A 15,178-nucleotide genomic window follows, 5' to 3' on the forward strand; every position below is an offset into this window, starting at 1 on the left:
GTAATCTCCATTTCAAAACCGAAAGCAAATGCAATTTTTAAATTTTTCCACAGAGTTGAGAGTTGAGTTGCCAGGGAATGGCTTTGTCCATGAATTTGCATGTTTTGGCAGGGATCAGTTCTCTGTTTTGGGGAATGGCAGCAGCGGAATCATGGGGATTGCTTTGCCATTAGTCCGGTTGCTCCGCTTGTGGACAATGGCAGCAGTCTGTGGCCCCATCAAAAATGCAACCAGTGAATTGGCTATTACACACACATCGACCAATACAAAGTTGAATTCCAAACTGAATTTTCCGGGCTTAGCATGTTTTTGATTAAAACGCTTTGGTTTGTATTTGAATGGAGTAAAGAAAAGTATGATGGGTTCCGAGAGTATGCATGGGATAAACACAGTGCGAATATAAATCTTGAATGACAAGCAAAATCGATTAAATTTGAGAGGCCTTTGTTTTTTAATGGAATTATGAATGATTGAGTTTTATTCGGGAAAAGAAAATATTTATTATTTAAGATTTTGTTTTTAAATGAAAAAGACTTCTTTATAATACTCCAAGTACCGCCTGGGAGCTGGTCTATAAAACAACTTGATCCACTGCTGTGTTTAACCCATTTCCCTGTTTTTGCTGAAACTCCCTTGCATTGTTTGCGTTTGATCAAGGTCGCCAGTTAATTAGACTTTCTGCGGTGGGAATAAACTGTCGCCTGGCAGCGAAACAATTGCAATGAAACCATTGCATCAGCGAGATGGATGCCCGTCCATCCATTTGGGGCACTTGGGAGTCGGAGCTGTTGGCCAAGTCAGCATAACATAGCTGCACATTATTCAACGCGGCAAACAAAAATTGTAAATGTTTTAATTGTCCAACATGAAATAATAAATGCTCGCCATAATGGCATTAATAATGGCGATGCACACATAAAACAATGAAACGATGAAAGAGCGACCATAAAATGCAAGCCAGGCGGCAGAAAGAGATTGTCCATCGACCACTCTTGATTGCCACTCGATGTGTCTTAATTAGCATAAATATGAAGTGTGGTTGTGCAACTGGCCAAAGGGGAAAAGTGAGTGGTGGGTTGGTGTCACCTCAGAGCACCGCAACATCATTTATGGCTGCCATCGGTCAATCAGAACCAGAATCGGCTCCCGTTTCGGTGCAATTCCCTGACATCCAGCATCCATAAATGGATATCGAATGCATATATCCCCCTGGCCGCATTATTATGCGGGCTCACTACTCCAGACGTAATGGCTTTAATTGTTATTGTAATTGGCAGTGCATTCAATGGTGAGTAATTGAGTCATGGGGGTAAATGAATGAAGTTTGATATGCTAGATTATGTCATTGAATTTGGAGAGGTTACAGAAGAGCTCGGATTAAATAGAGCTATTGGAATGTTGATCTCATTTAATTGCTATTGTTTAAGCTTCTCAAATTAATAAATATACTAATTGACACTATTGAATGAAGGAATGCTTGATAGCTTTTTATATATAACCAATATCTATAATACCCCAAACATTTATAAAAGATTACAATGAAAACAACTTGCACACACTCAAACTGCCTATATTTAAATTACTTTATTTAATTCTCTGTTGTTTAATTTTAAATTTTTATTGGAATTAATTTTTGTTGTCAAATAATTTCAATAAATAAGTGGCAAGCCTACCACACAATTTGAAATTGTAAATAATCTGATTTATTATTAAATAATCATTTATAAAAGATTACAATGAAAACAACTTGCACACACTCAAACTGCCTATATTTAAATTACTTTATTTAATTCTCTGTTGTTTAATTTTAGATTTTTATTGGAATTAATTTTTGTTGCCAAATAATTTCAATAAATAAATGCCAAGCCTACCACACAATTTAAAATTGTAAATAATCTGATTATTGAAATAATCCAAGTTAAAAAGAAACCTAATTAAGTGATTTATGCCATACATTTAATAAACCATACATTCAATAAACCATTAATTCGACAATTTGTTTGCTTTTTTTCTGTCAGCTTTATTTGATTCTCGCGATTTTTTTGCACAGGCAAAATATGAAGTTCAGAGATATACAGATAAGCGGCTATGATGTAATGCTTAGAGCTACATATAATATATAGATAGGTTTAATATAGCATGTATATAATATGATACATAGATTTCAAAAAACAGTTTTTGTTTCTTTGTCTGTGTTTAGTTTGTTAATCCGATAAGAAAACAAGCTTTTAGGTATCAAAAAGCATTTGCAGTGCCTGCAAATGTGGACATACAGATTAATCGATAGATATCAGGACTATATGGTACGAATATATTTTTGCATAAGGGTATATGTGTTCTATGCGTGATATTAGAAAAGGTTTTACAAAAACTCGCTTATTGACAAAACGTTAAATATGTTGTTATAACTTGAAAAAGTTCTCGCTCTATTAACTATGTTTCCATTAAAAATGTTCTTTATCAAATTTGTTTTAGTTACCTCTTCTAAATTAAAGACGCTTAAATCGTATCACAGATAAATGTGTTGACCGAGTGCTATGCTCGGGTCACACATTGGCATAACTTAGGCCTATAACAAATGGATCTATAGCTATGTTGGAGTACAAACTAGAGGGGGGATTTTGCTGGAATTTTTTAATTGTTTCGGGGATTTTGATTTGAGGCAGGCTCTCAGTTCTGCCACCAAAGGGCGCTCGTGTTCCAGATCCAGGCGCCCGACCCTACTCAACGATGCTGCTGGGGATTGGGGGGTCCGAAGGCCTGCATGCTGTAGTACCGCTCGCTGTCCTCCTTCACCACACTGGTCACGTGGTGGAACTGGCACGGATGCGAAATCTGCGATTTCGGGGGCAACGGGGCCGGCTTAACGCGCTTCTGTTTCTTCTGCTTCCGATTTCCGGGCACGGTCAAGGCTATGTTCTCCGGATCGCTGACCAAACGCTCCACATGCTGCCACAACTCACGGGCCGCATCCGTCGAATCGAAGCTGAAGCCGATCATCTGCTGGTGGTTGCTCGACCGGCACATGGTGTGAAACGAGGGACCAGCAATCCGGTAGTTCGACAGGTTGTCAATGCGATCCGACCATAGGGCAAAACTGGAACCCCTCTCCGCCAGCACCAGTGTCACTCTGGGCATGGCCCTGGCCTTGGAGTTGCCCTTGTCGTGGAGTATCACCGGAATGCCAGTGAATACCAGACGCCAGTCGCCATCGTTTCCGGTTCCCTCGTACAGATTGGCCAAGGCGCCGCTCACGAATATCTCTGTGCCCAATCCCCCGAAGAAACTCTCCACCTGACCCCGCTCGTAGTCCGAGAGATTTGTGTTGCTCGTGGTGTCCGTGCTGATGGTGTCCGCATCGATGTCCGACGCGTTGTACAGGGATGTGGTTCCATGGGCACTGCTCCTCTGCGCCGATGAGTGCGAGTGGGCCGACCAGTCGGCGTGCAGGATGAGCTCATCCCTGGGCTCCGAGGAGGAGCCGGTGCCCTCACTGGACTCCGAGGGTGGCGCCGAATCGCTAACGGATCCCAAGCGGCGACGTGTCTGCTGCAGTTGATGCGACATCTAAAAAAAAGGGAGCAGAGTGCTAAATTAGATTTCTGTGGCAAAAGCTTTTCGGCTGCGGTTTCCCTACAAGAGGAGTTAATGCAATTCTCTTTTGCCATTTTCTGGCACCTCACAAAAGTTGGCAACCGAAAATAAAAACAAGAGGATAAGCTTCACAAACAAATTAAGACTATGAGGTACCTAGTGCTTAATATATATATCTCATAATCTAATCGCTGATTTACTGGCACGCAAATTGAATTGTCTTCTTAAAAAAGTAATACAATTTTAATAAAAGAAGAAAAATGTAATTTATATATATTTGTGAAACGCAAAGTTTAGAAATCTAACTTGTTGTTAGTCAAAACAAAAGTCTAATCTTTAAAAGATTTAAGGCACATTATAATATTATTGGCACAAGATTCTCAAAAATACTGGGTATAAAAATTTCTAGTCCCAAGACAAGTTTCAGTTTCGGATTCTCTCGCTCTATAATTTGTTATTTACTTTGTTGCCCTGTTGCAATTGCTGCCAAGAAAAAACAACGGAAAAATATATATACGATTTCATTGTGGTCGCTCTGCTGGAAATTAAACAGAATCAATTTCCGCTCCAAAAACTCAAATCGTAAACAAACAATAAAATCCGCATATCTATGCTCAATGAACAATTTGCCAAATTTCATTTACTTAACAAATGCGAAAATAGCCATTGACAATGTGAGTAATTGTTCGTTCAATTTTAATCGGTTGGAGTTTAGTGAATATTTATTGAAGAACAATTTTGGGATGACTATATTGTTTTTTTAAGTATTAATTACTCATATGCATTGGGCAATTAGCTTAGCATTTTGTGTGTTTGACAGACACCAACTAGTTGTTTAAGTAAATTTAATTAAGGCCTTTCCTTACGTATTAATTAATTTAATTTTTGTTTATTGAGAGCCTAATTTAAATTGTAAGTAAATAAAAAAACAAAAATCCAAAACCAATTAGGATTCATGCACTCTCATGGCCCCGTGGGAAATTCTCCATATCAAAGAACTCACGTCCTATGCAAATACCTTAAAAAAGTTGTTACCAAAACTAAGTGTACTTACAGTCAAACAAATTCGAAGGCAAAGCGCATAACTAATGAATATGGAGCGTTCAAATTTTGTTAGCTTCTCTTACTCAAATACCAGAAAAGTTAGCCGAGGCACGTGGACATCGGCACGTTTTAATTAGCGCCGCAAATTGCAGGTCACGGCGTAATTAAATTATTTAAATTGCTAATTTTCGCCAAAGAGGGAGGTTGGAAGTGAAAATTTTACAGCAAGTGCTAAAATGGAAAGTGCTAAACACTTGAACGTGTTTTAAAGTTGTCAATGCGACGACTGCGACTCCAATAAATAATAATCAACGAGTTTGTGAGTGGGTAAGAAATGTCCTAACATTTCAGCAAGGGGAATAGGAAATTTGTCCACGACACGCAGGAAGTTGCTGTGGAAATGTATTGCGCATCCGGTAAGCTTCTTTGGCACACTTTCAGGCCAACTTCTGTCACAGCCAACAACTTTCCACGGGCAACTTTGTTTGTTTGGGGTTGTCCAGGAAAATTTATTGGGAGGGGCGAAAGAAAAGAAGGAGGGGCACTGCAACATTAACACGGTTATCTATAATTTACACGCACAGGGGAAAAGCGGAGGACCCTCCTTAAATGCGGTGATTTCAGCCTGCCTGATGCACATTTATTGTGCTATTACTTTTGTGGCCCGTGGATGTCCTCTGCCTATCCCCAAAAGGCAAACGACTTTCCTCCCCTGAGTGTTTTTTTACGTGTCCTGGTTTGGCAGACAAAAAACTTTTCAGCTACAATTACGGGCAAAAAAATAGCAAAGTGGGTTTTTAAATGCTTTCATTTTTGGCTTAGAAATAAAAAATACTGAATCATACTTGTTCAAAGAAAAAACTTTTAAGCTATACGATAATACAATATTTATTCCATTCATAAATTAGGTTCCAGTCAGGTTCTATAATTTTACCAGTTGCTGTACATAAACTTTTATATATCTTCCAGCATAAGATTAATTGCCTCACTTCCCCAGCTCCCCGAACTTGGCAAATATATTTAGTGGCGAGATTTATGTGGCTTCATTACGACCACCCATCACGGTCCCTAAGAAACCACCCCGAAAGAAATCTCACACCCCCCAGAGGGCAGCGAGAAGTTTTGTCTATGTATATCGAACATTTTGGTCAGACAATTAAAAATATTGTCCCTTTTCGCCATATCTTGCTGTCCCTGTGGGGGCCACTTTTTTATTGTTGCCATGGCAGCCGACTACCAAATGAATATTTAATGTCACCCCCAAGCCCTACTACCACCCCTCACCCCTCCCAAATGGCCTTTGGAATATCGAACGGCTAACACCAAGTTCAATGTCAAGTTTGTCTCGTACCAAGTGGCGTATGGGTTATTTTTCTGCTGCATGTTTGCCCCGAGTTCGGCTTTTATTTATGGCCTCGTGTGTATTTTCAGCTAATAATCGGGGAAAATCAACAGAGGCAAAAAAAGAGAACTGGGAGAACAATAAAGCAGGCAAAACAGGCTTGCTGTTATTTATGGCAATTATATTTACCCATAAAAATTTGCCAATTAATTGGAATTTGTGGAGATGGAGGTTCTCAACCAATGGTGTACAAATTGCATACAATTACACAAGTTTAAGGGATAAAATGACTAAAGCTTCAGCTGGAAAATCTGTACGAAGTAACTTTTGTTTTGTTTAAAAATATGTAGACGTTAAGAATGCATATAAATAAATAAGTTTTCAATAATTAAAACGTACCATTTTAAAATTGTTTAAAAATTTTGTGACTTGTCAAACAGAAAACCAAGTAAGCCAAGTAACCGAAGTATAAAAAAAATTTGACATTAAATTAATTTTTCTGGCAACAATAGCTTTTTTGGTAACAGGTTTGAGTTTTAAATGTAAGTTTCAAAGAAATGAACAACAATAAATAAATGTGTTTAAAGGCCAGCAGTTGAAATTCGGTTACAACGCACAAAAGACAAAAAATCATTTGCAGGTCAAGCAAGAGCCGCCCAAACGCCCTGGGGGATTTTCGGCGAAAACATGTTGGTGGATCTGTCACAAAATTTCATATTTCACTTTATTTGTGTCAGTTGACAAATGTTTGAAATTGACAGCCGTAAGAATAAAACGAAATAAAGCGAAAAGTGGGTGGGGAACAGAAATTCCAAATTTTATATGACTAAAAACAGATCTAAAAAGTATTTAAAAAATCTCTGTTGCGAAAAAATTTAAAGGTAAACCTTATATAAAATAAGTATTTAAACTTAACTTTAGTAATGTATAGAACTGTTAATATTACTTTGTAGTAATAGAAACCGTTTGTCTTGGTTAAAACCACTTAGAAATTATAGTGCACAAAGTAAGAAGAAAACTCTATGCGGTTGGTGTATGTCAACATTTATTGATGTGCTTCGCAGAAGGTTGAAAATTCCCATTCACATAGAAATCTCTTTTCATCATGGGGCAGGTCAGTGAAAATGTTGGACATGTCCAAGGAGGCAGAGAGAAATCAAACAAATTGCTGTGGATGTACTACAATTGAAACCGTTAGCTCGGCGGCGTTGTGGGCGTGGCCCCCTAACAATGCTCAGTTGTATAAAAAAAAATACAAAAATGCAACAGATACAGGTTGGTTGACTTTTGAGGCCTTTATGTTAATTTCTGTTTCATTTCCAGTTTGTTTTCCCCCAGATCTGCGCTTTATGGAAACTCACTGAAGTGCATCAGCACGGGAGTGGCGAGCGTAAGAGCAAACGTGCTGTGATTTAATTTTTCTGTGACGGTCGGCGGCAAACAAAATAATACCAACATAAGGGGCAGCAGGAAAATGTGGGGGGAAAAATTCAATTAAAATGCACAAAAGCCTCTCGTCTCGCCTGACCTCTCGTTTTGCTCCTTTCCGTTCCGAGGACAAGCAATTATCGTTGTTGCTGCTCACGTATGTGGATCAAAAAATGCTTCAACTTAAATTGAATTTGTTATTAAAACCCAATTTTACATGACGCATTTTGATGACATATCCTCCATCCAGCTCCAGACGATTTCAAATGCAGACGAAGGAGATAGCTTGACGATGCCGCAAATCGCGAAATTCCATTTTCCCCTACTCCCCCCCTTATCTAACACATGGCAAACGAGAAATTTTCATAACAACAACCGAATATTTTTTCGCATAAACATGCAAATTTCTCACTTAAACCCAGAACTCATCCCCCCGTTGCACTCATCATCTCGATGAGTAATTTGCATGTAAATATATATACTCGTTTATATAGTATTTTTCCTGTTTGCTTTTTAGCATTTGTTCATGAACTTCGCAGTTGACGAGAACAACAAACTGTCATACAAAGCTTTGCCATTGTTCAAGGAAATTTTCGCAAAACGATAAAGGGACGGTGAAAGAAGCACCAGACTATTGCCCGTCAAGTGACTGACTAACAAGTTTCGTTTACAGCGCATCTACACTGGAACAAAAATCCTAAGGCTTGTTAATAGACCCTTATAATAATATATAAATTTGAAGTTAAAAATGTTGTATCTTATGAAAATAGATTGCGACCAGGTCAGCCTAAAATTTTCGCTCTGCAAAATTAATAAATATATTACTTTGAAAATTTAAAACATAATATATAAAATGAATGCAGCTATATTTTTCTCAATGCATTGCTGTTCACACTCAAATTTCATTGCGCTTAAGGGACTACGTTTTGATTTATGACCAAATTGAAATAGCGAAGAAAATATTTACGTAATAATTCTGTGGAAAAACGCACAGCAACATTGCGTATTTAGGTAAGGAAATATATACAGATATATTTTCAACGAGTCGTGGAATAATTAGATTTTATATGTGGGAAAGCGAACAGCACATGAAAGTGAATCGACACACGTGTCTGTTGGTAATAATGCAAACAAACGCTTAATGACTTAATGTAAAACAATTGCTCATGACTTCATATACATACATACGTGCATAGGATGAATCACAGGCTTCATAAACAGTTGTTCATTTGGGTGACTAAAAGCTAATAAATCCATAAAAAAATATTGAGTGGGCGGACATTTATATAAGAAATATGAAAAAGGGTAAGTAAAAGGCTAGGTGAACCTCATAAACACGAATAATCAGCTTAAAATATTTTCTTTGAACTCAAATGGAATTAATGGATTTATACATTGATTGCACAAATTTCTTTAAGTATATATATTTAAATAATCTCAATCCTTGTTTCATGAGCTTTTTCTTTTAGAAAAGGGTGCATGTATTTATTTGCTTGTTAACATTTTATGTAATTTAAAATCTATTGTGCATTTAATCATCTTGACTTTATGTCATGCGACTTCAGAAGAGTTTTTTGCAATTCTTGAATAATTATTTTCTTACAATATTTTTTTGCTCTTACAGGATCTGTCGAGTCATTCGTTGGCCACAAAAAGAGATACTCTGCAGTACATGTATTTGCCAACTTCATTCAATTTCTGGCATGACTTGCTGATGTTGCTACTGCGACTGTTGCTGCTGTGGTTGATGTTGCTGCTAGCCATGTTGCTGATGAGCCATGGCAACAAGCTGTTGCTGTCATGAGTTGGCATAAGCCTTGCCAACGCAATAAAGCAATATTGAAATTGCTTTTGGCAAACACTCAATTGAAAAGGACCAATTGAATTGCCCACCCAATAAACTCGTAACCCAAAGTGCAACATAGTTGTGGGAAATTGTGTGGAATAACTTGATGTCGGCTACATAAATATGTGAGCAAAACACGGGCTCATTTAAATCAAATTCCCACAGGCAACGTCAATTATGTGGAGCAGCAACAAGTGCCTGAGTGTAGGATCCCTCTTTTTCTTCATTCCTGTGGAAAATTGCCTCCGGTGCGACAGCAGCAACAACTTCAATGCATTTTTAGCCTCTTTTTTCGCTACCTTTTTACACAATTTACATTTTTTGCAACTTTGCCATGCAATGGGCGTGATTAACAACTTCCCTTTTTGACCGAGGAGTGAAGTGGATGAAGGCAAATTGCCTTGATTCACTTGGTTAGGCATTGAAATTGACACTTTCGAGGCAACCCGGCTTAAACGATAATTGCCCGACAGCAATGGCAAAAAAAGAGACTACGCTATGCGTAATGGAATTAATGATTGGCACACAGATTGTTATAAAAGTCTGCATCCCAACATCGTAACTGAAGTTTTAGATTACAAAACAATAACTGGAAGGAAGTGAGTCAATGGGAGTGGTTAACTTGTGGGTTTTCTTTGATTGATTTTTTTCTATTTTGTTAAACGTGACTGGTCAGAGATTTATATCGCAGAGTAATCTCATATAAATTATATTAAAAAGAAGACAAATCTGGTTACTATCTTCTCACTATTTTATTTATTTAAGTGTTATTATAGCATTATTATAATATTAACTTATTTATATTACTTAAGTTAGGTGCTTAACTTAATCTGTTGTCAAGCATTCATTTTATTTTATACCCGGAGATGCGTAACCGCCTTGGAAATCATTGCCCTTAGCTCCATTGATTATGTTTCAAATCAAAATCCATTGAAGTGAGGCTGATGATGCTGCGATTTTAATATAGTAAATAACTAAATGGTTTCTATTCTTATCAACAAATATAATAAATCTGGGCACATTTGTTGGAGACAAAGAAAAACAAAGAGAAACAAAGAAAGTGAATGCAGAATAATTGTTGCATCGACAACATATCAACAAAACTTTAATTTTTGGTAATTTGACATTCATTCCGATTAAACTATCTTTAGTTTTACTATCTATTTGAATGTGTAATTAAATAATATAGTTTACCAAATGCCTTTGAAGCCCAATATACTCCGCTGACCATGGGTACATTTTTGGGTACAAAAACTTGCCCCAGACTTTGATAATAACATGGTACAGCCCTGCGACTGTATAAATTACTATCAGGATGCTCAGCCAAAAAGAGAGACAGAGAGATAACTGGCCCAGTATGTGATAGCATGCACGGAATTTTTTTTTTTCGATTTTTTTTCGAATTTTGCTTTTGTTATTTTGGTCAGGCAAGATGGACTTGCAGTTGTCAGTTGGCAGACGAGAGGAGCGGTGAGTCGATCGCGACTTTCGATTTCGTTTGGCATCTTCGTCATTATCATTATCATTTGTATTATAATCATTATCATTATCATCCTCAGTGGGCCTGCCAACTCGCAGTAATTATCTGTCATCGGGGCAGACGTCCTCAGAATCGGCTTTAGTTGTTCAGTAGTAGCGCAGTAGTCTGTCAAGACCCGTCGGCATCGCAACATCATCGACACAATGTGGCTGCTCCTGCCCATTCTACTGTATTCGGTGGTCTTCCTCACCGTACGTCACATTTACAGCCACTGGCGACGCAGGGGATTCCCCTCGGAAAAGGCCGGCATCACATGGAGTTTCCTGCAGAAGGCATACAGGCGGGAATTCCGACACGTGGAAGCCATCTGCGAGGCCTACCAGTTGGGACGGGATCGTCTGCTGGGCATCTACTGCTTCTTCAGGCCCGTCCTTCTAGTGCGAAATGTGGAGCTGGCCCAGACGATTCTGCAGCAATCGAATGGACACTTCAACGAACTCAAGTGGGACTATGTCAAGGGTTATCGACGGTTCAATCTGCTGGAGAAACTGGCACCCATGTTTGGCGCTAAAAGATTGTCCGAGATGTTCGGGCAGGTCCAGAAAGTGGGTGATCATTTGATTAACCACTTGATGGAGCAGGAACAAGTAAAAGGAAATCATTTGGAAGTAGATCTTCAGCAAATATTGGGAGTGTAAGGATTTTTTGTATATCTCTTTGATTTTGTATATTTTAATTTCATTATTCATTTTAGTTACTCAATCAATATCATTGGCAATCTCATTTACGGCGTGGATATAAACAACTTTGAGCAGAAAGATCACATCTTGACTAGCTACCTGAGTTACAAACAGGCCTCTATTCAATCCTTGTAGGTACACGCCAACAAATTCCCCACTTTATATAACTAATGATATTTTAATCCCATTATCAGCACTTTGGGTCGCCTGCCCCAGAAATCCTCGTTTACCTATCGCTTAAGGGATCTCATAAAACAAAATGTGGAATTGAGAGAAGATCATGGACTGATACGAAAGGATATTTTACAATTACTAGTCAGATTTCGAAATGGCAACGAAGTTAGTGGCGATAAATGGCAGCTGGAAACAAATAATGGTATGGCTTATATATTAAATTTTAAATGAATATAAATATTTAATTATTTATTCATAGATCCTGAAAAGCTTTTGTCTATCAAACGCTTGGCTAAAGTGGCTGAGGATCTTTTAAAGGTATCCCTAGATGCCGTGTCCTCTACCATTACCTTTACACTCTTTGAAATCCTGCAAGAACCTTTAATTGTGGAGAAACTTCAAGCTGAAATCAAGGAACTAAGCAATGAAAATGGGCAGCTTAAGTTTGATGAGCTGGATGGTCTTAAGTATATGGAAATGTGTCTGAAAGGTGAGTTTGAACTTTAATAAATAATAAATTATTGCTAAGCCAACTTGCTTAATTTTTTGCAGAAACTGTTCGCAAATACCCACCTTTACCCATTATTGAACGCATTTGCCGTAAAAGCTATTCACTGCCCAACTCAAAATTTACCATAGATGAGGGAAAGACCTTAATGGTTCCTTTGCTGGCCATACACAGAGATGAAAAGTATTTCAGTGAACCGATGAAATATAAACCTCTTCGATTTCTGCAATCTGGAAGTGATGTGGGCCAATGCAAAGATAAAACTAAGAGCAATGGTTTCATAGGTTTTGGTATTGGTGGAGCTCAATGTGTTGGTATGTATCTATTCTACACCCGAAATATATTTTAAGAATATAATTCCTACTTAATTACAGGTCAGAACTTTGCCAAGTTGGTAATTAAAGTGGCCCTGATCAAACTTCTGCAAAACTTTCACATGGAATTGGATCTTAACATAATTGCAACCCTCGAGGTTTCACATCAACCAGCTCCCTTTATAAAGACAAAGGATGGACTAAAAGTCAAATTGAAGAGACGCGAAATAAAACCGAAATTCTATGGTTAAACTAAGGTTAGGTTAGGAATGCTCTTTAAGCAGCTAAGTTCTTTAATTTGTGCATCTTTTTCAACACTTTGACGTCTGTGCGCGACACCTGAAATTATGCTATAAATAAAATTCAGTATATTATGGCCACAGTTCTCCCTTCTTGTGTTTTTGTTGTGTCTGTCTGCTCTCGTTTGCTTCGCTCGCTTCGTTAACTTTTGCAAAATGCCAAAAGGTCCTGGGGCACACGGTGCGTATACGTAACGTCACACAACGGCAAACTCGCAGCATTAAATTAGTCATTCCTATGTGACTCTGTTGTTGTTTACGTCAACACGGATATAGAGAAGCAATTCTGGAGTATATGGGGGTGGTAAGAAGGAGATATCATCTCGGGCGGAAAAGACATGTGCTTCCATTTGAGTTTATCATTAAATTTGATTTGCTTTGTTGCCAATCCAACATGACAGCCAACTGGATACCGATTGCCGAGCCTCTTCTCTTCTCTCCGCAGATATGTAAAAGTCAAGTCAGTCTGTCCATTTCAAGTACCCATCTCGTTTGGCCAGCACTCACAAAAAAAATTATTTGTTACCTCAAATAATCTTTAAATTAAAAAACACGTCCAAAAATTAATAATAACAATTAATTATAGTAATAGGTGAATAACATAATTTACTAGATTTAATTAAGAAATAAATATGTATCTCTTAAATAAATATCTTTCGATACTTCAAAACCATTTTAGCCGTAAAAAAAATATATATGTTTCTTCTGAATCCGTTTAAGCTTAAAATATTGACCCATTTTTTTAAGCCCTAGTTTCTTTTCTTTCAGTGTGCCAATCCAGTTTCGAGGAGTAACAATAAGGGCCAAGAGGCGCCTCTAATGATGCCGCAATTAGGCCGCATTATGGACACATTTATCATCCACAGACCGGACTGGAGAAACGGAAAGAGAGATAGAGATGTCACAAACAAATGACTTTAATGAGTGCGTAAAGTGTTTTACATTAATGAAAACTTTTCGGCCGTTCCCCCAAAAACCAAACCCATCAAACTAATTGAGACTGAGCTGGAGCTGAGCTTTCGGGGATAAATGACCTGGAAAAAGTCAGAAATCGACAGCAAACTTTACGACTCTTGCTCTGGCCAAAGTATTAAAATTGAAATTCAATCAAACGAACAGGGGTTGCAAGAGTCATGGGGCAGCCCAGAGAATTTAGGATCCAAGCTCCAACCACCAGATAAAATCCACCGGCACGACTACACGACAACAGGAGCAAGTGGAGCTCTTCACATGTTTTGACCCAGTTCGCAGGCAAGGCGAGGCAAGTGTCGAATATAAATTGCATGAGATAGCCCAGGGGATGGCGAGAGATTCGGAGGCAGCTCCCTTTGGCGCAATCTTGGCTGCCATTGTCCTGGTTACATTTAAACATTACTCATTCCTCCACATTAAGCGGTCAAAACGGCAGCCCAAGCCCGGAAAACCGCACAAGTCAAATTTAAAAAGCAAGTACAAAGTTGCTTTCATCGTTGGGCATAAATTATGCGCCGCAAAAAGCATACAATTTTCATTTATCCTCGCTTAAATTATGATTTATTTTACCCATGGGACATGCACCGCGTAATGCTAATTTTCATGTAAAGTTGTTGCCCAATTAGGGTTATTAACTTACCATAATTTCAAGATCTGTTTTCGGGGTTAACTGCAAGGAGACAGAAAAACAAAAGTAGAATCAATTAATCAAATGCACATTTATGGAGTTGTGTTATTGAACTTTTGCTTTAAAAACGAAACCAGATTACAATTGAACAGCAGCTAAAGTGAAAGATAAATTTGTTACTAAAGCAACAAACAGAGTGACACAAAAGGTTATCGCAGCAGTCGCCTTTAATTACCCAATTGACATATGACTTTTTGTTTGGCTTTTATTGTTTTTGCCATGGCAAAGTTGTGCAACACATTTGGCTGCTTAAATAAAATCACTTTAAATGCATTTAAGTGGCTCAACTAGGGGAAGTATTTGTTATGTGGCTAGCAAATATCATATAAGCTAGAGCGTTTTGTTTCGTTCAATTTAAGCCCACAAATATGCGGAATATTTGCATAAGAAAACGAAAAATTTGTTTGCATAACAAAGAAGCTCTCATAAATTATAAGGGCATTATTTTAGCTTTGACAACATCTAAACAGTTTTTAACGGCTAAGAGAAATTTCTAATATTAAAGTTGTGTAATCAAAATTAAAAAATAATCGGTTACAACAAAAATTTAATTTTTGCACTCCTGAATTGAATAATTGATGAATAATAATATTAATAATAATGGCTTTAATTCCAAGAGAGTTTCCCTAACATTTTTTGTAAGAGCTTTCATATTTATTTTAAAATTCTTTTGCTTTAATTTTCATAAATTTTAATCTTGTTTTTCCTTACCACAGCAGTTATGTTCGCTAATTGGATGAGAAGTTTTC

At 37.7% G+C, this 15,178-nt stretch overlaps 2 protein-coding genes and 1 long non-coding RNA gene across 11 annotated transcripts in view; 2 read left to right on the forward strand and 1 right to left on the reverse strand.

Annotated features, from left to right (window-relative positions):
• Nucleotides 1-1,995: 1,995 nt before the first annotated feature.
• LOC128262215 (uncharacterized) overlaps nucleotides 1,996-15,178 on the reverse strand; it is a 50,277-nt gene continuing 37,094 nt past the window's right edge. For 3 of the 5 annotated variants that reach the window (XM_052996337.1, XM_052996338.1, XM_052996336.1), the window contains 2 exons: nucleotides 14,382-14,411; nucleotides 1,996-3,567 (listed from right to left, as the gene is read on the reverse strand). In XM_052996337.1, the coding sequence (XP_052852297.1) occupies nucleotides 2,725-3,567; nucleotides 14,382-14,384 (846 nt within the window). In that variant the 5' untranslated portion in view covers nucleotides 14,385-14,411 and the 3' untranslated portion in view covers nucleotides 1,996-2,724. Of the gene's footprint in view, nucleotides 3,568-4,648; nucleotides 4,673-14,381; nucleotides 14,412-15,178 lie in introns of those variants that run through there. The other 2 variants (XM_052996340.1, XM_052996339.1) reach the window with 2 other exon arrangements.
• LOC128262230 (uncharacterized) lies at nucleotides 6,439-8,084 on the forward strand. 5 transcript variants are annotated; one of them, XR_008268325.1, is made up of 6 exons: nucleotides 6,439-6,861; nucleotides 6,934-7,013; nucleotides 7,071-7,255; nucleotides 7,319-7,565; nucleotides 7,659-7,876; nucleotides 7,926-8,084. It is a non-coding gene; the product is annotated as an uncharacterized LOC128262230 (long non-coding RNA). The 5 variants fall into 5 exon arrangements; XR_008268327.1 differs by having other exon boundaries at nucleotides 6,934-6,986; nucleotides 7,095-7,255; XR_008268324.1 differs by having other exon boundaries at nucleotides 6,934-7,255.
• Nucleotides 10,654-12,855, forward strand: LOC128262199 (probable cytochrome P450 310a1). Its single transcript, XM_052996314.1, has 7 exons — nucleotides 10,654-10,724; nucleotides 10,814-11,428; nucleotides 11,489-11,605; nucleotides 11,669-11,850; nucleotides 11,908-12,138; nucleotides 12,201-12,470; nucleotides 12,531-12,855. Exons 2-7 carry the CDS (start codon nucleotides 10,938-10,940, stop codon nucleotides 12,719-12,721), a joined length of 1,482 nt encoding a protein of 493 aa, XP_052852274.1. The 5' UTR covers nucleotides 10,654-10,724; nucleotides 10,814-10,937; the 3' UTR covers nucleotides 12,722-12,855.

The sequence above is a fragment of the Drosophila gunungcola genome, unplaced genomic scaffold, assembly GCF_025200985.1.
Source record: "Drosophila gunungcola strain Sukarami unplaced genomic scaffold, Dgunungcola_SK_2 000001F, whole genome shotgun sequence".
Lineage (NCBI taxonomy): Eukaryota > Metazoa > Arthropoda > Insecta > Diptera > Drosophilidae > Drosophila > Drosophila gunungcola.